General features: G+C 30.3%; 1 protein-coding gene and 1 long non-coding RNA gene across 7 annotated transcripts in view; one reads left to right on the top strand and one right to left on the bottom strand.

Annotated features, from left to right (window-relative positions):
- LOC145048695 (uncharacterized) overlaps positions 1-11616 on the top strand; it is a 13461-nt gene extending 1845 nt beyond the window's left edge. The window contains exons 3-10 of one of the 6 annotated variants that reach the window (XR_013683008.1): positions 2224-2313; positions 3020-3159; positions 3260-3442; positions 4819-4943; positions 5814-5929; positions 6685-6789; positions 7470-7518; positions 11330-11616. This is a non-coding gene — a long non-coding RNA (uncharacterized LOC145048695). Of the gene's footprint in view, positions 1-2223; positions 2314-3019; positions 3160-3259; positions 3443-4818; positions 4944-5813; positions 5930-6684; positions 6790-7469; positions 8091-8124; positions 8677-11329 lie in introns of those variants that run through there. The other 5 variants (XR_013683007.1, XR_013683006.1, XR_013683004.1 and 2 more) reach the window with 5 other exon arrangements.
- Positions 1383-4174, bottom strand: LOC145048693 (aluminum-activated malate transporter 14-like). Its single transcript, XM_078997280.1, has 6 exons — positions 3853-4174; positions 3602-3742; positions 3249-3521; positions 3067-3176; positions 2240-2383; positions 1383-2162 (listed from the first exon to the last, which is right to left on the bottom strand). Exons 1-6 carry the CDS (start codon positions 4118-4120, stop codon positions 1848-1850), a joined length of 1251 nt encoding a protein of 416 aa, XP_078853406.1. The 5' UTR covers positions 4121-4174; the 3' UTR covers positions 1383-1847.
- Positions 11617-24277: the final 12661 nt, after the last annotated feature.

Raw genomic sequence — 24277 nt, forward strand, 5'->3', positions numbered from 1 at the left:
CCACTTCAAAGTCTCTATGTTTTTCATATGTATCGTTGTGGGTGTCATAGTGAGAAGTACTCTATTAGACGTGACCAATACAAGAGTTGATAATATTTATTAATACACAATCAATAAGTGTCTACTTGCTATTAAGCATGATGCTATATGATCATGTGTTATTAGAAAATATCATTACACGAACATATAAATCTTTCATTATGTTCTTTAACCTAACTACCACCTAACCTCCAAACATTACCCGGTAACAACCATAAAATTACACACATCTATCAAGAGTGAAAAGTAAACTTTGAATGACAATTTAAATAGATAATCACCCTTCACTTGTTTCCATATAAATTATCATTCAGGGTTCACTTTTCACATTTTATAGATGTGTGTTAGCGAATGATTGTTAACATGTAAGGTATGAATGTTGGTTGGTAGTTAGGTTAAACAACATAAGAAGAACACCAACATTAGAGGAATGCTAACTAACTTCATCTCACCATCATACCCACAACAATGCATAGGAAGAACATAGAGAGTTTGAGTGGTCAGGAAACAATAGAGGAGTACTTAGGCCACCAATATTTTGGTTATTATGTAATTTATAAAAGATTTGTTAATAATAATATCCATTAATTTCATGGTAATTTTCAAAAAAATCCCAATATTTTGGTTATTATGTAATTTTTGGAAAAGTCCCAAAATTTTGAGCAAACTAACGAAAAAGGACAGAATACCGGCAAAATCTGCGAAACCGGCCGAAAAGGGTTTTTTCGAAGTTTTAACCGGTATTCTATGCTTTTCTGTAAATAAAATTTATTTTGGGACTTTTTCATAAATTGGATTAAAATTTTGGGACTTTTCTGGAGATTTCCCTATATATATATATATATATATATATATATATATATATATATATATGAAATTAAAAACTACCACATTTCATGAAGTTGCCGATTTAGATGCCATTCCTTGTCTCTATTGCTGCAGTGAATTTTATTACATATTAATCTTTAGAAAACCTTTGGAGGTTCAATCCCATTATGTATCTCTGTTAATTAGTTAATCTGGAATATTATATATATATATATATATATATATATATATATATATATATATATATATATATATATATATATATAAATATATATTGATGGGGGGGAGGTTCAAGGTATTGTATCTCTGTTAATTAGTTAATCTTGCACTGTTAGCAATAGTCATAGATGTTAGACAAGGTTTCTAGACAAGTTACAATGAACTGTTCTTCAAGGTACACGAGACAGTATGTTTGTTATCTTTTAATTTTTTTTCAAGGCGAGTCCAAAGTTCTTGAGAGGAGGAAACCGCGAAGGAGGTAATGGGATGTCAGGGTTTGTGGTCAGATACCATAAAGATTAATATTCAACTGTGAATTATCTTATTCCAAAGTAGGAGTACTTATCTATCAAATATATAATGACTAAAGAGATAATACAAATCTACCAAATAATGATAACTGATAATAATACGAAAAAGGAAAAAAAAAGACCCCCAAAAACTAACATATATGTTAGATCAGTTTGCATCATCACTATGTGATCCATGATTACTATTCTTTGAATACACTGCCATCCAGCCAAAGTGTAAATAGATGGCTCTGACCACAAAGTTACTCCTTCACATTCACCAAACAGCACCTGTCGACCCAGAATGTTTTGGATATTGACAGTTAAGAAGTCCATTTTGTTTATACATGCTACAAGTATGTATGCAGACACTTGCCACGAACTCCTTGTAAAATTATAAGTCATAGTGTTTTTTTGAAGCTGTGCTTGCTTACAGGTCTTCTGTCATTGAAAACCATATGCTAGGTTGGGCTATTTAGATTGAAAACCAGCCACCTCTCCAAGTTCTTCCACTTCTTTGGCCAAAACTTCTACCTTATCAACTATTTCCATTAATAGAAACAAGAAGTTTGCTATGGCAAGAGATTCGACATTTGCAATCCCTCGTAGTTTATGTGAAGTTGAAAGTAGATTGAGCTCTAGTTTAATGGACTCCAACTTTAGGACTTTTGTTTGGCATCTTTTCATATTCCTGATACTTTCTCCTAGCTCTCGCATGGTTAATCCAAGTGATAACCCTACACTTTTGCATGGCTCCTTGAGTGCATGTTGTAATGGTGTTGAGGGCTGTGTACAAAAAATTAACTATGTTAAGCCACTTAACTCAATAATTGAAATCTTATGATAGGAACACGTGTACAAACCTGTAATGGTGATCCAAGACACTCTTTCATTGACAGAATGATGGAAGCAAGTTCCCTAATAAGCTCTCCTATCTGTAAGTATTTCTCCCAGGGATAATAGAAACCAAATTTTCCATGCCAGGGTTCCCACCTTGCAAAATTTGCCTAAAAATCAAACAGGATGTGAATATTTCTTTTTTTATCAACAAAAGTCAAAGAGCATACTCATCTCATCTTATAAAAGGTAAATATATGTAAATGCTCTAGAAGGTTGACATTTTTTACAACCAAGGTATATTCATAGGCGAGAAAAAAAAATTTAAGATGTTTTTACACAGTTAAAGAAATTGGTGTTTGATATGATATCTAGATCTGTATAAACCTTGGCTTTCTTTGGTTAAGTCATACAATATATATATATATATATATATATATATATATATATATATATATATATATTCCATCATTACACCCTTGAAGTATATAAAATACATACAAATCAGCAGCATAGACTTACAAGTAGATCACCCGATCAGCAAAACACATGGATACAATTCTGAGAAATGACTTATGTATTTTTTTTTAGAAATATAGCTTATTGTATCTATGTTCACATTGATTTTTATACAATTTGTATTTGCTTTCAAGTTGTAGTTGACATTTATGATTGCTAACTTTGAACTTTGAAGTTTATTCTTTCAAATTAATTTTCCAGTCTTTTTTTGGTTTAGTAATAGAATTAAACAAGTAGACAGGATTGTTTAGTATCTGTAAGCATAATTTGTTTTTGAATATTCTTAGGTCAAGTGCAATGTGAACATGGACCACTAACTAGCAAGAGATATTACCAGTGATTCTTCACTTGATTTTGAGTGCAACACTGACTTGCAACCACTGACATTAATGCTTGGCATGCTTTCTTTCTCACTGACTACACCCAAGTACGCTTTCATGCAATCTACAATTCATCATTCAAATGTTTTCAGATAATGATACTAAAAAAAAAACATTATAACCACTTTTCAACTACCTTCAATGCAGCAAGCCAGTTTGTCAAAGTTGGAGGATGCGACGCGATGAAGTTCATCACTAGCCCACATTGGGAAAATGAGTAAACTGATGAATATACACACAGCAAAACCCATACCAATTGTTGACAAACGCTCACGGGCTAATTCAAGAATTTTATCAGCACGCAAACCAGATACTGCTACCAGATTGAAGGTGAGAATGAAGATCATCACCCCATAATCATATCTCCTTTTTATACTTGGAATCAATCTACAGTATGTTGCCACAGCACCTACACGTTTAAAATTGGTTCTTAACAAACATACTTAATGACAATATTGCTATATATCTTATGTATGTATGTTTGCTTACCAAAAATAAAGACTGAAGCACCAACCACCACTGCATTTCCTATCTTTCCTAAATCATCTGCCATAATTGCTGCCAAGCACCCTAATCCACCTCCAAGTACAGTTCCAACTCCACGGAGCAAGCCTTTGCTTAATGTGGCACCTGTCATACATATATCAGTTGTAAAAAATACTTGTTTCTAGAGATGAAAGATTAAGCACTCTAGAACTAAAATACGAGTACTTCTAACTTGAAAAAAATTGAAGACAAACCTGCATAGAACTCAAAGACAACCACAACAGTCATGATGGCCCACATGGCATTTTCCCCAACTTGGTTAAAAAGTGGATCAAGGAGGTAGAGAAGTGAAACCAAAACCAAGGCAATCCCTACCTTGATGCTATGAATGACTTTTTGCGTATGTTGTTCATCATGTTTCTCTATAAGAGAAGATAGCTTAACAAGGAAAGAGGATTTCTTTTGTTTCTTGTAGTTGTGAGAAGTTTCATTTTCGTTGGAAATGTCAATTGTGGTGCTCATGGTTTAGTTGTTTCTTTCCCAACTCTTTTATTTTCATGTAATTTGATTTGTGGGGATGCAAGTGCAACTTATATACAAGGCCCTTCCATTAGATATGAAACATGGGTAAGTGCCAAAACTTGACATCTGTCTCTCTTGACAATTCTCCCATTTTGTCCAATCACAGTTCATGAAAATATATGGTGCATATCAGTAAGTGGATTCATTTGTGAACTTGGTGGAACTTGCTTGTCCTTTCTCCTTTTATCCTTTCGTCTTATGGGGAATGGTCTTTTCATAACACACTACTGCAATATATGCCTGTTATTTCTCAAGTGCTCTATGCTAATTTCCCAAATTTGATTTGAAAAAATATTGATTAGGGAGAAAGATAATATTATCAAGTGATTCAGAAAGGACAAATATGAACATTTCAGTTTCTTGACTGGTCAATGTTGTAATTCTTAGAAAATGACACCACATAAACTATAGTGCAGCATATAGAATTTTCCCACTATCAGTTGTCTGTAGTCTGTACAGTAACATAGATTTTTTTTTTCCCTGAATGTTAATACATGGTTACCAACATGTGTAGCACTTAAGGTAAAATATCATATTACAATACAGCATGTTGAATTTACGTAAAGATTCAGTAATTTGTCAATATACTGTAGTGAAAATTGATTGAAACCTGTTTTTAATTGCTTAACTTAATGCAGCAAATGGAATCCAAGTTGCTTAGCATTTCATTTCAGTGCACTAAAATGCAAGAATGCATTATGGTCGCCTCATCACATTACTGTCTGAAAGGTGCATGAAGTTGAAATTGCATTTTGATGTCAAGGTAAAACAGTCTTTAAGATTCTTTTAATTCAATTTTAGTACTACATTTGTTTAAGTTACCTTATGGCTTATGTGTCCCTATTAGATGCAAAAAGGCTTACGTCTGTTTTCGGTACTTTTAGGAGAAATTTGCCTAATAGTTTTGTAGGATTCATATATTTTCTGATCAGGTCGTATGATAATTAATGCAATCCACACGCCTCCCTTTTTGTAATTAGAAAAACATTTTGTGCCCACAAATTAGTTATATTTTAAGACAAGTATATTGTCTTAATGAGGATTACCAACAACAGTGAGTCATCTGAGATTAATATATAATATAATGATCCTGTTCTCTAGTGCTGCTGACATATAATAGATTTAGTGCTCAAAAAGCTAATTAATGGGGATTTTGCTTTATATTTTTTAAATTTTACACGTTTGTAGTACCACATTCCGTACCTTTCATGGTAGCTACTTGTTTCGGACATGAAGAAAGTAATGAGAACAATAAACTATTTTATGATTTCAAAGATTACAGTGTTTACTAAATAAGTATAATTTATGCTTAAGTGGGAAGGGCTTTAAGGATTTCTGTTTTTACAAGTTTGCACTCTTTTAAAACCTTCATATGCTTGTCACTTTTCCTTTATCTTGAGTTATGGCAAATTACAGAAATCCCAATGAAATAAATATATTGCTTGTTTAGAATGCAAAATGCATGCTATCTCCTGATTACACTACATTGAGTTTTATCAGATACATTTGTACCAATGAAGTATAATCTAATCTTCATGGACTCTTAAAATATCTATGCTGCAGCAATAACAATATGATGCTGAGATTGATGTCATGTTGCTAAATAACAAATATCACAAAATGTTTTGTGTAGGGTGAAACTGCTTATACAGCGAGACAAATAAAATTATTATCCGAAACTAGACACTAATCTATTCCAGGGTTACAAAGACGGATGTTTAAACGTGGCATCACAAAGCAAATTGAAGGGTAAGCACACGTTTTTGGCTTATATATATATATATATATATATATATATATATATATATATATATATATATATATATATATATATATATATATATATTAATGATGCAGTTGTACCGAAATCTGGACCCATCATAGATGGAGACATGCACCATGCATCATAGTAATATTGAAAAAGGTTTAATGCAAATAACTCTCTACGCGATTTAAACACGGCCACTACTTCAATTAGAAAATTATTAACAAGAGTAAGAGAAAGCCAAACCTGTTTCTCTCACTCCCGTTCATAATTCATAGTCATGCTTTGACCCCACTAATATTTCTCTAATCCTTCTTCGTACTTGTGTGCTAGTGGTGAAATGAGGAATGCATAACTAAGCAATGAAATTGAAATATTTATTTTAAAAGGCCTGCTTTTTGATAATGTCATTAAAAAAGTTAATAGTGTAAAAATAAAATTTATGATGGTAAAGCATAACCATTACCTTTTTTTTAGAGATTAAAGAATGAAGAATAGGAAAGAAGGCGGTTAGTGTTTTCAATTCAATGCTTCCAAAAAGTTAATTAAAAGATTGATAAGGGGTCCTATCTTTTTGAATTTAAAAAAAAATATAGCAAAATAGAAGATTGTATCATTGTATATATATTACTGTTACATCCATTTGATCTCATTAATAATAAGGCATAACCTAAATTACTCGTTTATGAAAAAAAGGGTACATATTACCACCTTTAGCTCTAACTTATATCTATTTTAGTTTGTTCTCTATTGTTGCAGATATGGCGTGACTGAGATTAATGTTTATTTGACAAGTTGGAGACAAGTAGTATTACTATTACTATTAACAACCTACTAGATTTCCGTAAGTTACTTAAGCCTGTTCTTTTATTTTCATATGTACTTACGTCATGATCCTGGTAAAGAAATAAATAAAAAGGGAAACATGTTAAGTGAAGGCTGAAACTCGTAGGACCCTAATCTAAGGTTTGTGTATTATTCATGAAATGAATATCGACCTAAATAGAGTCCCACCATACCATCACCATGTTCCAAAAGTATTTTTTTTTCTTTGTGCTTATTGGAACGTAGAAATGAAAAAGTATTTTTACAGTGGAAATCTTTGATAAAGATTTGCGATGCTGGTAAATATATTTCTTTGAAATATTATGTGTTTGCCACTTAAAATGGCATCTAATTAACGAGTTAGGTAAAATTTGATGTCTTTGCTTACATGGATAAATAACTATAAAAATGTTATTATGTAAGACATCTAAAATTTGAATATATTACTTTTTTGGTCCCTGGGTTTTTTCAAAAATTTCAGTTTTGGTCCCGAATAGTTTTCTCTTGCAATATTGGTGGCTATTTTCATTTGTTGCAGCGATTATGGTCCCTATAGCTATAGGCACCAATATTCCAAAAGGAAACTATTGAATATAAAACTTTTGAACAAACTCAGGGACCAAGATTCACCAAAATTGCAAGGCAAGGCTATCGGGGACCAAAATTGTAATTTATTCTTAAAATTACTATGTATTGCAGGTTTATGGGGACGGTGGTTTAAACATGAGACACAGAAAAAAACTAAAAAGTAAGAAAATCGTTTCTTTTGATAATCATGCTATGAAGTTTGACCCCACTAATCTTTTTTTAATCCTTCATTTTTGTTGGTGGTATAATAGTGTAGTGGTGCAATGTGGAATGCTAATTCTGTCAGTTGAAAATACTTAATTAAGCAATGAAATATTTATTTCAGATAGCATTTAAAACGCGTTAGGTTGCTTTTTGATGATACCATTATAAAAAATTAGTGGTAAAAATAAAAATGATCAATTGTAATGCATACACATGACGTAATATATTTTTATAGTACATATTTACATACCCAAGTTAGAAAACATGGTTTCACTCACGACTGTCCTTGATAAAGATTAAAATCCGAGGGTATTAATGATTAGTGCTTTTTAGATATGCACATCACTCTCTTTCTGATTTTTCACTTTGTCCTGAATGCTATCATCATTCTTTCATAAAATCTTCTTGCCTAATATCACAACCTAAAGGTGCCAATTGGGTAGTGGGAAAAAATAAGTAACTTTTTAGTATGGGTCAAGCACTTTTCTTTGTCTATATTTTTCATAAATAATTATTCTATATATGTTCGCTAGTCAAACTAAAAATGAATGTTGTGTTGTAGTATTTGCTGCAGCCTGCATAAATGTCCCTATGACAACATACATGAATCATGATCTTCATATAGAAATTAAAAGAAAAAAAAAGAGATAAGAGAGAGAAAGCTGAAACTGGTAGGACCCTAATTTAAGGTTTGTGTATTATTATTATTCATCAACTGAAACATTAACCTAAATGGGATCCCACCATATATACTATGTTTGAAAATAAGATAGGGCAGACCCACTCTGTCCATTTTTCTTTGTGTTTTGTGGTATATATATGAAGAGAAATGTAAATTTATATTGCTTAGAAATGTGTTTTCACCACATAGAATATATGGCAAGTGACATAATCAACTAGTTAGGTAAAACTAAAAGTAAATGTCTTGGGTAAAATGGGGTGTATAGTTGTTTCAGCATACAAATACAACTCTTCTTGAACCCACAATTACAAAGATTAACAAACTCTCGTAGACTGATCGGTGTGCACCGCATGGTGCGGTGGAGTGACATGACAGTTGGGCATGTGGTGTGTGGTATATCTTTTCCGTGACTTTTAATTACCTATAAATAAAGTATAATATTAATATATTATTTTTATATATTTGGATTTTTAAAAAATGAGGGGAGTAAGGGGAGTGAGAAGTGGTGTTGTAACACCATTTCCTATCAGTTTTGTAGGATGTGGGGAAAATGATATGGTGATTATGTGTGTGGTAAGATGAGGTACCACACCTATAAGCCTTATATATAGTTGCAAAAGAAAACCAAAACATAAGATCTATATTAGAATAACAGTTGTCACTTAGTTAGGTTGATGTGTGTTGTTCAAATGGTGTGGTTTATCATTTTTTTTAGTTTGAAAAGTCAAACCTCAATTAAGTAGATGTCTTCAACAACTCCCATCAATAAAATAGCAACAACCATTACTGTTTGGATGATCGATCTCCACTATGGATTACTGTAGCTTCATGCATATTTACATGTTTTGTTCTTTCATGGTATATTTTTTTGATGCTTCCTCATGCCTCCCCTCTTGTAATTAAAAAAATCAAAATCTGTCTGCCAATGAGTTATACCTTAAGACAAAGTATACAAACCACAATGCATGATTCATCTGCAATTAATTTATAACATACAAAGTTAGTGCTCAAAAGGTTGAATTAATGGGGATAATGCTTTCACATTTGTTAATTTGTACCACTATCCTTCTTGGTCAATATATTTTGACATGTGCCACAATCATCATTCGTCTACCAAACAATTTCTACATAATTTATGTAGGAACAAGAGTTAGTTATACGTACATTAAACAAAGAAATTAAATCGTGTCACAATGCTTCATGATGAGAATAATAAAGTATGTTATGGTTTCAAATATTGCATGTTTACCAGATATAATTCGTGCTCAACTTAAGTGGGAAGATGTCTACGGATTTGTGGTTTGATCACATGTTTGTGTAGGGTGAAGATGCTTATAAAAACACAACTGCTACCTCAATTAGGAGATTAAAAAATGGTTCTCTAATTCCTTCATTTTTGTTAGCCTAGGTGTGCATACAATGCTGTTCGAAAAAGCATGGTCCGGTCAAACTTTGGCCACACCGGTCAAAAGGGACCGGACTGATTGGTTGTAAAGACCACCGGTAATCGTCTAATGCAAAAATACTCAGGTTACGTTGTCGTTTGGCCCAAAAAAAAAAACCGTTTGTTTTTATTAACATTCTTATTTATTAACTAATGCATATAAATTTCAAGAAACTACAAAAAAAAATGCATTGATTGATTGTAGCCTAGATAAATAAATAAATAAATAAAACACTCCACCAAAGGTCATTTAATATTTAATAAAAAGTATAAAAATATGAAATATAAAAAACAAAATAAAAACCCAGTTCGGACAGGTCAGAAATTGAATTGCCCAGGTTATAGCCCAGCGTTGTATTAGCTAGCCCAAGTTCGGTCCAAAAAAAAAAAAAAACCCAGAAAAAACCCGGTCCCTAGCATAAAATTTTGAATTGTTAAAGCCTGCAGTCCGGACCGGTTTTAGCCTAAAGCAAAAGAAAGTCTGGTATGATCTGGTCCACAAGAAAGTCCGATGAACAGGTCACCAGTGTACTAGTGTAGTGGGGAGAGCTAATTCTGCTAATTCAAACTGCTTAAGCAATGGGAATTTTGATTTAGGTTGCTTTTTGCTATTACCTTTTTTTTTTTTTTTTTTTTTTCATGAGCATACTGTTACAAATTTGGTGCAAAAGTAATTTTATAATGGTAAATTGGTAATGCATACTACATTTTTATATAGAGATAATGCATATCAAGTCAGAAAATTGGCATCGCTACTATACTTGATAACAAGAAAGTCCGTTCAAAATAAGAGGGGATTAGCAATAGTGGTTTTAAACTTTTACATGTCTACTTTCTTTTTAAACTTAAATATTTTAACTTGTCACCAATGATATCATAATTCTTTCATAGTATCTTCTTTATTAAAGAAAAAATATCAAACACTCTTACCGGATTGGATTTGATTGATCTGCAAACATTATCTTGTCTATCTTTTTGAATTTTATTAATAATTGTTCTCATAAAAAAACAAGGGACATATGTTAAGGTTTATGTACTATGCATGATGCATCAACAACATATTGTCCAATGACCTTAATGGAGCCCCACTAAAATAAGACAAGTAAAAATAATTTCTTTTTCTTGATGGTTTAAGAAAAATGTATTATAGTGACAGGTGAATAAATCTTTTTATGTTAATAAGATCTTATCTTCATAAGGAAAATGTATTATAGTGACAGGTGAATAAATATTTTTATGTTAATAAGATCTCATCTTCAAAAGTCCTTGAAATATCAAAGAAATGCTTGTGAGTGAAACAATATCATGAAATGCCCCGAAAAATATAAAATGCATGATTTTAAGACTAAATGCAATGAAAAATATGAAATAAACATGTTAAATAGGTGCATAAAATGCACCTAACAATGTGGTAATTTGTATCTCCATTTATCTAGGATTATTTGATTCAAGTTGTGTTTTATCACACAGGAAAATAATTTTTTTCATCTTAATCACAAAGGTTGGCGAAAAAAGAAAACATATTTGATTATATGGGTTGAACGAGTAAAACGTGGTTGAATATTTTCTAAATTATATTTAATGCATATAAATCATTTTAATTAAAAGAAATAAATAATACAATGTCTATTTGCTTGCGAGGTCTGGAAGGTAATATTCACATGGTGCGGCTTACAACATGAGTTTTTCACGTCGGTTGGTGATTTAATCATATTTGTAGAAACCTGAGAAGATGCCCAAGGAAGCGAAAGAGATTCATCACCAATTGTCATGGTTTAATCTGCATTTTGTGGAAATTTAATGGAATGTTCCAAAATCCCACTGGTGGTGCAGGGACTATTAAGTTATTGGTGCTAGCAGGGACAAAGAATAAGTGATTGAAAAAATTGGATATTTTCTCCGTTTTATTTTTTATTTCTACTTAATGTATCTGTTTCCATGAAAAACTTTTGCTTCGTTTTTGTACTCCTATCGGGGGTTGTTTTTAATATAGTTTACCGTTTCCAAAAAAAAAAATTTAACATATTAATTTGCTATTTTAACATATTAATTTGCTAATTTTAAGAAAAAACTAATATTTTAACTCATTTTTCGGATAATACATAATAATATATTACAATCTATCCAAAAGTTCGACCAACGTTTGGTGTTTGTCTAACAAGGTTTATAGGTTTATATCCCGTAAAAAGGCTAATAGATATTTTTTCCAAAAAACGCTTATGTCTTATGCAAATAAACATAAAGTGTAATTTGCATAAAAAACAATATTTTGATCGCTTTTAATAAAAAAAGTTTACTGTAAACCGGTTAGTTATTTTAATTTTTTTTAGGTTTTATCCGAAATTTGATTAAAATGTTAGATACTTCAAGAAACTAGGGTTTGTCGGCGAAGAGGACGTATTCGTTTGAAAAATATAGTCTACCATGTATGAAACCAAATATGTAAAAAAAAAAAAAAAAGAAAGACTTAATGGAATTGCACTAGAAAAAAATATCTTTTTTCTTTCTCTATATAGAGATAGAATGCTTGTCATAATTCGTGAACTAATGCAACGTCTAATTTGATTTCGTAATTAAAAACGTTAGTAACTCAAACCTAATCTATAAAAAAAAGGAAAATCTTTATAATCACGCTTACAAAACAAAAAAAATACAAAAACGTTAAAATCTTTAAAAGATCCAACAGAAAAACAAAGATGTAAAAATGAATCAGTATTATTATTATTATTATTATGAATCAGTATTTTATTATTATTGTTATTATAATTATTATTATTATTGTTTGTAAAATGAATTTTTTAAAAACAAAGAGGTATAAATGTCGAACACGATCATGGTGATTTAGAGTCTCTTGTGAGTTTTTTATCTAATAAATCTTGAATTTCATTTTTATAATGAATGCCGCAGAATTAGAAAGATATTACTAAGATTAGTTATTAATTATAAACCTTTAAACAAAGTTTTAGAATGAATTTGTTATCCTATTCTTAATAAACGAAATTTGCTAAAAAGACTTTATGATTCACAAATATTTTCAAATTTTGATATGAAATGTGGATTTTAACAAATACAACTTTATGAATAAGATAAATACAAAACTGGTTTTAGTGTTTCCTTCGGACATTTTGAATGTAATGTAATACCTTTTGGATTAAAAAATACTCATTCTAAATTTCAAAATATTATGAATGATATCATAACTCTTATAAGTAGTTTTGTTATTGCTTATATTAATGATATTTTGATTTTTTCAAAATCTATTGATTAACATTTCAAACATTTAAATTAATTTCATGATTTAATTTATCAAAATGGTTTAGTTGTTTCTACAACAAAAGTGCGTTTATTTAAAGATGAAATTCGTTTTTTAGAACATGATATTGTAAAAACACCGTTTAGACCTATTATAAGAAGCTTGCAATTTTTTAATAAAATTCCTGATAAAATTAAAGATAAAAAGCAACTTCAAAGATTTTTAGAATGCTTAAATTATATCCATGATTTTTTCAATGATTTAGGGAATATATGTAAACCGCTTTATAATAGATTAAAACCATGGACTCAAAAACATACATATATAATTAAATATATAAAACAAAAGCTTCATACTTTGCCATGTTTAAATCTATCCCATCTCAATGCCAATATCATAGATGAAACCAATGTTAGTGATATTGGATTCAGCGGAATTCTAAAACAAAAATTTGTTAGCTCAAAAGATGAACAATTGGTTTGATATTACTCTAGTGCAATGATACACAAAAGAATTATTCAACCGTCAAAAAAGAAATTTTAAGCATTGTTTTATGTAACAAAAAATTTGAAGATGATTTATTTATGAAAAGTTTTTTTTATTAATAATAGATTGTCAATCTGCAAAAACGATTTTAGAAAAAGATGTTAAACATATTATTTCCAAACAAAAATTTTCACGATGGCAAATCCTCTTAGGTAACTTTGATTTCGAAATAGAATTTATAAAATGAGAAAATAATTTGCTTCCTGACTTTCTTTCTCGAGAATTTTTACAGGGAAAATGAGTTCGTCGTCCTTCTCCAAACATGATGATAATAAGCTCGTCTCTCAAATGTTTATTCCATTTCTAAGTCAAAAACGTTTTTCTCCTTTAACTCCTATTTTTAAGAATTCACAACTCTATTCTAATATCCATTAGTCAAAACTTGTTACTCCAAATATTAGTTTAACTAATACAGTAAGCCCTTTTGCGAAACCTACCACTCCTCAAACTCAAATATTTATTACTCCTAGCCCTTTAACTAAATCTCCTTATATTCTTAATCCAAATTTCTTAAGAGTCCAAATTTTTGAAGATTTTCAAATCCATAGGTTCCATCAATGTTTTCATATTTTCACTAATCGTCTCTTTGGTCAAGGGAAAACCTTTTATGTTGATTCATATAAAACTCGAGAATATTGTTAAGCTATTCTGCAAGAATCTGGTTAAGTCAATTTTGTTATTTCATTTTGAATATTATTATCATTTAATTGATTAATTATTCGAACATCATTTATTTCGTTAATAAGATATTTGGCTTGTTGTGTTTTATAATCAAGGACATTAATAGTTGAATATAAAGGGGTTCGCAAAATTTAAAAATAATTCATTTTTCAAAAACATTGGTTCTTATACCATCATCATGAACCATGAAATGATATAATTTTGTAATAAAAGAGGTTCCTAGAATTAAAGGAGAGAGATCTTTTAATAAAATTATGTGAGTTTTATAATAGTAATCTTGATCATTACAAATATGAATATCGGAAACCTTATAATTTACAATTAATTTTGTACATTCGACACCGATAAGCCTAGATGCAGTTTTTTTTATAGAAATGTGTAGGGAAAATTCATTTTTGAATACAATTTATGTCAGCACCACTATCAATTAAGACACTTAAGTTGATTTTAAAATTATTTTTGACTAAAGTAATTCGAGTATTCTATTTTTGAGAAACTTGATTATTTATAATTTTACCAATAGTTACCTTTTCAATTTTATTTTCTTCTTCGTATTAATTTCTATATTTTTGTTTTTAAAAGTAGAATGTTTTTTCCTTTTCTAAAATTAAAAGTTTATTTTTTATTTCTTTTATTTTGGAAGACTGACAATAAAACATTCCTTCCAATAAGACACTTTACAATCAGGTCTCGAAAAAACTTTAACAAAACAATTATCTTTATACCATCTAAAATCAGTAAGTTTTCTGCAATGTAAATTCATTAGAATTTCTGAAGTTTTTTCTTCAAAAGTAGTAGGATCTCCTACAAAGTTTTTGATAATAGCAAAAGTTAAAGTGTTAACCATATCATTTTCTGTATTTGTTGATTATTTTCTTGTTTTATAATGGTTTTCTTAGCAGTTAAAATATAAGTTTTTTCTTCTTGTGAAATGTAGAAATCCCACCAGCCTTTAAGACTGTCAGTAAAACCAAAAATAATAACATTAACAATTTAAAGTTGAGTATTATTATAAGCTTTATAAGCTGCCATAGTCATTTCTTGTACAATATTCAGAATTTAATGTTCAGAATGACCATCAATATTCCATTCATAAACAAAATTACCATCATATTGAGATCAATAAAATTGAAAAGTTCGTTCTTCAAGTTGAACATTAGGAAGAGAGAGTCTATTCCAATAATATCTTATTATTGGATTTGGATTCTTTCCGAAAGTGTTGTGTTTCGATTGATGAATTTTATTAAGATTTGAAAAGTTATTAGTAAGTTGATTAATATCATCATCGTTATTAATAACTAGTTGAGTAAGAGTTTCAAAATTTGTTTCACTATTAATATCACTATTTTCATATTCATCGTTAGTAAGAGTATTAGTATTGTTAGTTTTTGAGATATGAAGCTTTGAAAGTCTTTTTTGTAATTCGTTAATTAAATCCATATTTCCTTAATTAAAATTGACATCTATTTGACAATGAATAAAACTTATATTACTAGTATTTGATATATCTTGATTTTTATCTTTTTTAATTTTTTCTTCAATTTTAACTAAATGCTCAGTAATACTAGATAAAGTTTGGTTTGAATAATTATTTTGGTAAATAATTCTTGGAAAACCTTTTTCAGTAGTTAATTGATTTGGAGCTTAAACCAAAGGAGTTGCAATAAACATATCATCAATAATAATTTCTCATTTTGGTGGAAAATTAACAACAATCTCTTTATTAGAAGTAATATCTTGGTATTTTTTTTTTTCAAAAATAGGAGTGATAGAATCATTTTTAAAAGGATAATTTATTTTGTGTTTAAGTGCATAAATTAATTCAATCCATTGAAAAAAAGAAGAATGAATTTTATTTGATAAAATATAATCTTTCCAAAGACCAAAGTGAAAAAAAATCTTAACTAATATGAAAAAATTTCTTCGTTCCAAGCTCGTTTTTTTATTGTATTATTTATAATATTCAATATCTTTTGATGAATCCAAATCAACTTGATATTCTAATTTTGAGAAATTCTTTCTAATAGGTTGTTTTTGTTAAGATTGATGAAATATGTTTATTGACTCTAAATTATGACTTCGTGACTGTTTGTATTTTTTTTATTTCTATCGTTAATTGAGAAATTTTTTCTATTTGTTTATTATGTTTATTAATATTTGGAGGTATTTTGTATAAATTGTAATTTTCATGAACTCTAGATTCTTCTAAATGTTGAATGTTTTTGCATATATTAGAATTTATTTTCCAAATAGTCCAAAGCTTATTATCTAACAATTAATTTGTACTTTAGAACTCATATTTGTTGTTTAAAAATTTAAAATTCATCAATAGAATCTAATTTAGTAGGACTATTTTTACTATTTTGATCATCTTGATATAAAAGGTTTGAGAATAGAATCAACACAGTCAACCGTTTTTAGTTTTAAAGATCTTGACTTTGAAAATGAAGATTTTGAAGTGCCTGCTTCTCAGGTAAAAGAAGTTGAAATTTGGATGCTGAAATATTTAATGAAGAAAAATTTATATCTACTGAACCATCATTATGTTCAATAATATTTGAGATTTGTTTTAAAGAATCTAAAGGTTTTGGATCGATAACATTTTATAAGTTCCAATTACATGATTGAGTTATATCAGACCATTTTAATCTTTATTGTGTGTGGACTTTGGTATGGTTAATGTTTGCCTAAAAATAACTGTTTTATTTTTAGGACTTGATAAACGAGTTTTTGGTTCAAGTGCAATCGTCATGGTTTTGTAACAAACACAATAAATTATTGCTAAAAGTTTTATATCAATTTTGAATTCTATAGTTAATACTAAAGTGTCTAAAATATTTTAATCAAATAATCCTACAGAAAAAATTAAGTAACAATTGAAATAAATTGGTTCGTTAGCAATATTTGTTTCAGCCAAAGCTAAAATAGAGTTTTGAAAATCTTTATGTATTTTATCTCTTAAAATAAGTAGAATAGGAGCATCTATTCCAAGTCTAAATAGAGGTCTGATAGCAATTTAAACCAAAACGACATGTAAAAAATTATATTTTATTCTATGATCTAGAATAGATGGTGATGATAACAAATGTAAATTTTGTTGATCTTGACCAATAAACAAAGTTTGTTATGTCATTCGAATAAAGTAACCTTGAAAATAATCAAAAGTTCCTATTCTATATATTATATTAATATTAGTTTTAGGTATTGTCCAATTGTTTAAATTTTGTTCTATGTTATTAACAGTTTGTTCAATAGAATTTATTTCAACATTATCATAATCTTGTGCTTCATTAATATTTTTTTCAAGGAATATATTTTTTGGATAGTATGTCTGAAAACCTACTCAATTTTAATTAATTTTGCTTTAAGATTCTACAAGAAACTTACTTGTTTTACTATTGATGAATAGAGGGGAATCGTCCCGACGATCATTGTGGTCCGACACCGCGACTTACGTCCTTATCCTACGTTTTACGCTAATCCAATCAATCATTGATATTGTCTCTTAATCATACTTTTTTAAAACTTATAATTTTCTTAGAAAATATTAAACCAAAAGTAAATAAATTTGAAATTTTTATATCATACATAACCACCCAAAAGTTTTAGGCTCTGATACCAATTTAATACCAGTTCTATGATGTTATGATAATGTAAATGTGGTAAACAAATATTATTTTAGAAAAAAATAGTTTGTTTTTAGATAACGTATTTGTTTATTTCGATTTTGAATATTAGCTATTATGAGCCATCTAGCATCATGAATATGATCATCGTTTAAAATTGTACCTAGATTAGTAGGTTTGTAAGAATCCATAAGATTTTGCTCAGAAATATTTATAGATTCTTGGATTTGTTGTATTCTTAATAGAATATTTCTATTAGGGATACAATTCATCAAGATTTTGTTAGACATAATTAAATAATTTAAGCATGAATTTGATTAGCTTGATTATTAAAAATGAGCCCTTTTTTAACAAAAAATTCAAATCTTGTAGAATTAATAGTTAGAATACTCGAAATGAAATTATCATGGAGAAATAAATTTAATAACAAGAATTGAATAAATACCAGATAATACCTTCTTTAATTATGCTTGAATTACAATTAGTACATAGATTTGAGAAATGATTATTTGAAAATTTAGAGACTTTGAACATTGATTAGTAGATAGAGAAATCCTTGGAGATTTTTTAGACATGAGATGAATATTTTTAGAGAATGAATATTTTTCTTCCTTGCTCTTACTAAAAACATAATATATATTTATAAGGAGCTTGATGTCTTCAAAGTCTTGAAAGTCTTGAAATCTTTTGGTGATATTTGTCGTATGATCAAATGGTCAATGAATAGAAATAATTGATAGTAAGTGGTTGTCACTCATCTTTTGAAAATTGTTGTTTGTAATCAATGACCATCATCTTTTGATAAAACATGTCATCATAGAGCGTCTTCAAAAGTCTTGTCTTCATATCATCTTTGATAATATCCTAAATAAATTAGAAATAAATATTGATAATAAATTTGATAATATTTGTTTATACACTATATATATATATATATATATATATATATATATATATATATATATATATATATATATATATACACATATACATATACATATACAATGTATACATACACCTGTATTTGAAAACCACAATTTTGATAATAAAAGAAACGAAATACCCTACATTGAAGGTATTACACCAATTTAAATGAAAATAATTGTTTATTCTTCATAAGGATCATCAAAAGGGTCTTAAGCATCTTGAAATAATTCATTCTTTACAGATTTTAGGGAATCGTTAGAAACTGATGGAGTTTGGCGAATTTGTTAAAGTAACTTTTGAAGTTCTTCATGGGAAGAACTAACAGCCTCTTTAATTCTAGCAATTAGATTGAAATTAGTTTGAGGAAGACTGTTGATAAAGGTGGCTTCAACCTCTGGTTTTTGAATATATATTTCATGATAATGTTTATCTACTGCTTGTTCATTGGCTTGAGAAATCTTCATTTTATCCCACTATTTTGAGCGAAATTGGTGATTAAGCCATGGAGGAGAGGAATCTTTTGCTTCTTGATAATGAAAAGTCCAAGACACGATCCATGGAACTTGAATTAACATGGTGAATTATAACATATATATTCAAATTCTAGAATTTGTTGAATAAACAATCCCTTAAATTTGATATATCCAACATAAATTTCTTTTGGTAAACAATTTGGAAGAATTCCAATATATTTGTACTAATTGATAAACCATCTTGGATATTCACAATTGAAGTTCCAATCAAAGAAGATAAACCATGAGTGTGAATAATTCCGAATAAAGAATGTCTTAGTCCAGACATCTTCATAATCATAGTAGGAAAATTTGGGATAAGCAAGATAGTTTATAAGCGGTTTTTCAGAGTGAAGATTTGGAACCCAACTTTCTGGAGAAATGATTTTGATAATACGAGCTTTGCTAAAATAAATGTTTCCTTGTTTTGAATTAGAATGATGAACAAAATTAACTGAACCAGATTCTTGCAAAATAGTTTGATAATATTCTCGAGTTTTATATGAATCAACATAAAAGGTTTTCCATTAACTCCGTTGAGAACTCATAGTTTTCCGAGAACCCAAGAACTAAAGGTAGAACGTTAGATCAAAATTAACTTATTAAGGGCATGATCGTCATCTTACTAATCTCATTTAATGTTTAATTTTTTGTGTTATTGGAAATATTAATAACAATGTTAAAAAAATAACATAGTATTTTTTTAAATAATATTTTTGATTTTTTAAAAAGTGCAAAATTTTGAATATTTTAATAATGGATGATTTTAAAAAAACTGAAAAAAAAAAAACAATTTTTTAAAATACTACAGTAAATTAAAGAAAAACTAGAATATTTAAAAAAAAAAAAAAAAAACTTTAATTTTTTTAACCTACAAAAAACACCATTTTAGGTGCATATATGCATATTTTTTCAAACACATATATGCATGTTTCTTATATTATAATAGTAAGTAATGAAAAAACTCATTTTTATTTATTAACCTATAAACACAATAGTACAAACTTTTTATTCAATACAAAATAAAATATAAAAAAACAAAAAAATGCTACATAAATTCAAGGCGTTTTAACGTCTTCGTGTCAAGATTTCTATATTTTCTTCAATTTTGCACTAAAAAATGCTACAAAAAATGCTCCATCGGTGTGGGTGTGTACAAGTCAAGCCTTCGCCTTCCCACGGTCCTCGCTGGTACCTGAGACATCAAACACAACAACTGTAAGCATAAATGCTTAGTGAGTTCCCCAAAATACCGCATACCACAAATACGCCACTCAAGGCTAAACCCGACCCTCCGGTCAAGATGTCTCAGCGGGACCCTCCAGTCCTGCAGCTCGTCGGACCCTCCAGTCCAGTCATAGCTCGTTGGGCCCTCTGGCCCGGTCAGAATCATTGGACCCTCCGGCTCGGTCTATATAACCATACAACATACAAATAACACATAGCACGGAATCTCTAAGACAACACATAAACTCATACATAGCACATGAGACCCTCTGGTCAACTCGAAATACTTACTCAAGGTAATGAATAGTGAGGAGACTCACCTCGCATATCTCGGTAACTCGTAAATCTCGTAACTACTAGTGCTCGATCTCCCGAGATATCGTCCTCCTACAACACAAGCATATCTCTAATTAATACCACCTTGACCCTGGCTGACTAATACTACAAAGTCAAACTAGTCAACTCTGGTCAACGATCAACGGTTGACTCGACTCGCCGAGTCTGGCGTGGACTCGCCGAGTCCCTACGGGAACCCGATCCCTCTGAATCTCTTCCAACTCACCGAGTCACTCACTCGACTCGGTTACTCAACCCCTGGTTCGTAATCACTAAACAACCCGCACCAACTCGCCGAGTCTAGGAGTGGACTCGGCGAGTGCATTCCATGCACAACCCCAAACGACCTTCTGAGGTCAGATCCACTCTACTAACTCATAGATCCAGTACCCTTAAGCTTATTAACCGCGTAAAGTCCAAGTCTTGGTGTTCATTAAGTATCAAATAGCTCATTAATGGTGTTTTAGCCTCAAATACATTGATCCCAACCCAAAACCTCCATGGATGCATATAAAGCTTGGGCAAAGAGGTGCTCTGGACCTCTATGGGTCCAGATTCAGAGCCTTAACTCGCCAAGGGACCATGAGGATACTAGATCTAGCCACAAATGGGTTTAAAAGCCCTAAATTTGTATGAACATCACAATAACAAAGAAGAATTCGAAATGGTACCTCAGTTGTGATGTCCTGGACCTCAGTTCTTCAAGAATCCACCCCTCTCTTGCTTCCTCTTGGCTAGATCTTCTATTCCCTTGCTAGACAATAACTCCAAGATCAACAATGGCTCCTTCCCTTACTTGAATCACTCAAATGCTCTAGGATCTCACTCTGGGGACTGATGAGCGCAAATGATGGCCATAAGGCCCTTTAAATAGGCCTCAAACCAAAGAAATTAGGGTTTCATTAAACAGCGCAGACTCACCGAGTCCGGGCATCAATCCGGGTGAAAAATCGCGTCTCAACTCGGCGAGTCTACGCAACAACTCGCCGAGTCCTTCCACAAAACTCAAAATAAAAAGAATAATTAATATACCTGAAATCCCGGATGTTACATACACGAATTATCCACACAACTAAAGTTAAGATAGACAGAGAGAAAGATACAGAGTATGCTATATTAGAGCTAATTAATGATGTAGCTATACATACCTTTGTACCTTAATATTTTCTTACAAATTCAAGTAGCATTCATGTGAGATAAACAACAAATGAGTTTCTCTTCCTTTTGATGATATTATGTGTTTCTTGAACGAATTTGATAACTTTATGAAAATATAAAAGAAAACTATCCTAATTCAAATTCAGATCATTAAGGTAGATAAATTATCATGCAGGTCATGTTTGACACTTAGGAATTATAAAGGTTAAGAGTAAAACAATGTAATACACCTATATAGGTAGCATATAGATTTATCTAATCTTTTATGTTAATTACCATTTACGGTCTTATGGCCTTTACAATTTCTCCAAACCAGATCAATGAGTAAGAGAGAAATATCTTGTGATGAAAGTGCTCTGATCATGGCCAACCCGGGGGAACATATCATACTCGCAGTACGGATACATCTCATTCTACAGAAATTGCAGCTTTACTTAATTCAAGCTCTACACCTACTAAAGTTGTTGAGGGTTTTAGCACTATTCAAACCTATGGCGGGTATGAGGTTGTTACAGATGACATGTAACATGATCAGGATATTGATGGAGGCTTCGCCCCTCCAAGCAAAGATGATTACATTCATGAAAATTCTAAGGATGCAAGGTGACTTGAAAATGGACTTGGTTTTGTTACAATACGTTTTGAAATCCAACCTGATATTCGTGAGAGCCTTGATGACAATGACGAGGATATGTTAGGTGATGAAGGATACAAGGTTGATGAAGATGAAGACGGGGACAATGATGGGCACAATGATCTGGTAAAGAAGATGAAGTCGATCACTTGCTACATCCAGACACTGATCAATTCATAGTCAATTCATATTCAATAGAGTTTTTTATGTTGAATAATATAACGCAGACTCAAGAATCGATTAGATATATTGAAATTGAGGCACCATCTCCGCCATGGAACTCCTCAATAAACAATCGCAGTTGATCGGAACTCATCAGAGTATTTTCAAAACGCTTCATTTACATCAAGCGTCGGATCGGCCATTCTATCCCCTTGAACTGTCAAAATCGATGAAAATAAGAGAAGGGGATTACACATTCTGGTATTCCAGACGCTGAGAGAAGAGAGAAGAGACTCAAACATGTGATTTAGAGACCTTAGGGCTTAGAGCAATCTTCCTATCTTCCGGAGACTTCCGATTTGGTGGTTGGGATATTTGTCTTCGTGGTCATTATCCTCCATTGACGCAACGATGAAATGAGGGGAGGAACGGGTCATCGATTGATGATCAACGGACATGAAAATTGAATCAGTTGTGGATCTAAATCTGAAACGATGAAGAACATATGTATGAGAGAGAGAGAGAGATCGATAGATAGATAGATAGATAGATAGATAGATAGAGAGAGAGAGAGATCTGATGAGAAATTGTGATCAAGAGATGTATGTATAGAATCGATTTCTATAAGCCTAAAATACCCCTAATGCCATTTAACTTCGATTCCCCCGTCTCTCTGTTTTTCAACTTATTTACAAAAATGTCATCTTCAATCATAGCCTTCTGTTTTTTTGATATAACACTCCACCTTTAGTTCTCGGGTTCTTGGGAAGTTATGAGTTCTCAAATGATCATTCCCGCCCTCTCTCTTTATATATATATATATATATATATATATATATATATATATATATATATATATATATATATATATATATATATATATATAGGATTAGATAGGAACCCAAAAAATGGTAGGAACCACGATAACATTTATTGAACATTAAATTTGAAATATGTATGACTGTGATTAATCTAATTTTTTCTTTTATCTTTTAAAATTCACGGTGGCAATTTTGAAATTACTGGGAACGTTTTCTCCTTTTCTTCTTAAGTGCAAAATACTTGAGGGACAACTTGTCAACAATACATTAGAAAAATCCACTTCATGATCTTCATTGAGAGTTCCTTGATTTTCAGTTCCTCTCCCTTCTCAAATCTGCTACTGAATCCTAAATTATAGTCTAAATTTTGTTTCAAATCTCGTAAACTCATCGGAAATCGGTGTATAATGTAGATATTAGTACAAATCTTTATATTTTAACTTTTGTTCTTTCAATTTTGGAACACTAAGATCGACTTAACATTTTCTTTAAAGTTTTAAAGTCAATGTAACTAGGTATTACGATTTAAGTACCCTTTCTTTGATTATTTGTGTTTTGATAGTGTTCTTCATTTTTTTAGTCTGAAACCCTTTTTTTAGAAGTGCTTTTGGGTTTTTGTTCTTTTTTGTTTCATCTTTTGATTTTCTTTTACTTGTACTTCCTTATGTTACTTAAAAAGTAGTATGGATCTTCATATTTAAGCTTC

The sequence above is a fragment of the Lactuca saligna genome, chromosome 5 (genome assembly GCF_052625555.1).
Source record: "Lactuca saligna cultivar CGN05327 chromosome 5, ASM5262555v1, whole genome shotgun sequence".
Classification (NCBI taxonomy): Eukaryota; Viridiplantae; Streptophyta; class Magnoliopsida; order Asterales; family Asteraceae; genus Lactuca; species Lactuca saligna.

What these genes read in the sequence shown, in the direction of transcription:
- LOC145048693 (XM_078997280.1), bottom strand. Translation starts at nt 4,120, where the DNA reads ATGAGCACCACAATTGACATTTCCAACGAAAATGAAACTTCTCACAAC. An exon ending in TGCTTCAGTCTTTATTTTTG is followed by an intron (nt 3,522 to 3,601) that starts GTAAGCAAACAT and finishes TTAAACGTGTAG; the next exon opens with GTGCTGTGGCAACATACTGT. An exon ending in GTCTTGGATCACCATTACAG is followed by an intron (nt 2,163 to 2,239) that starts GTTTGTACACGT and finishes TTTTGTACACAG; the next exon opens with CCCTCAACACCATTACAACA.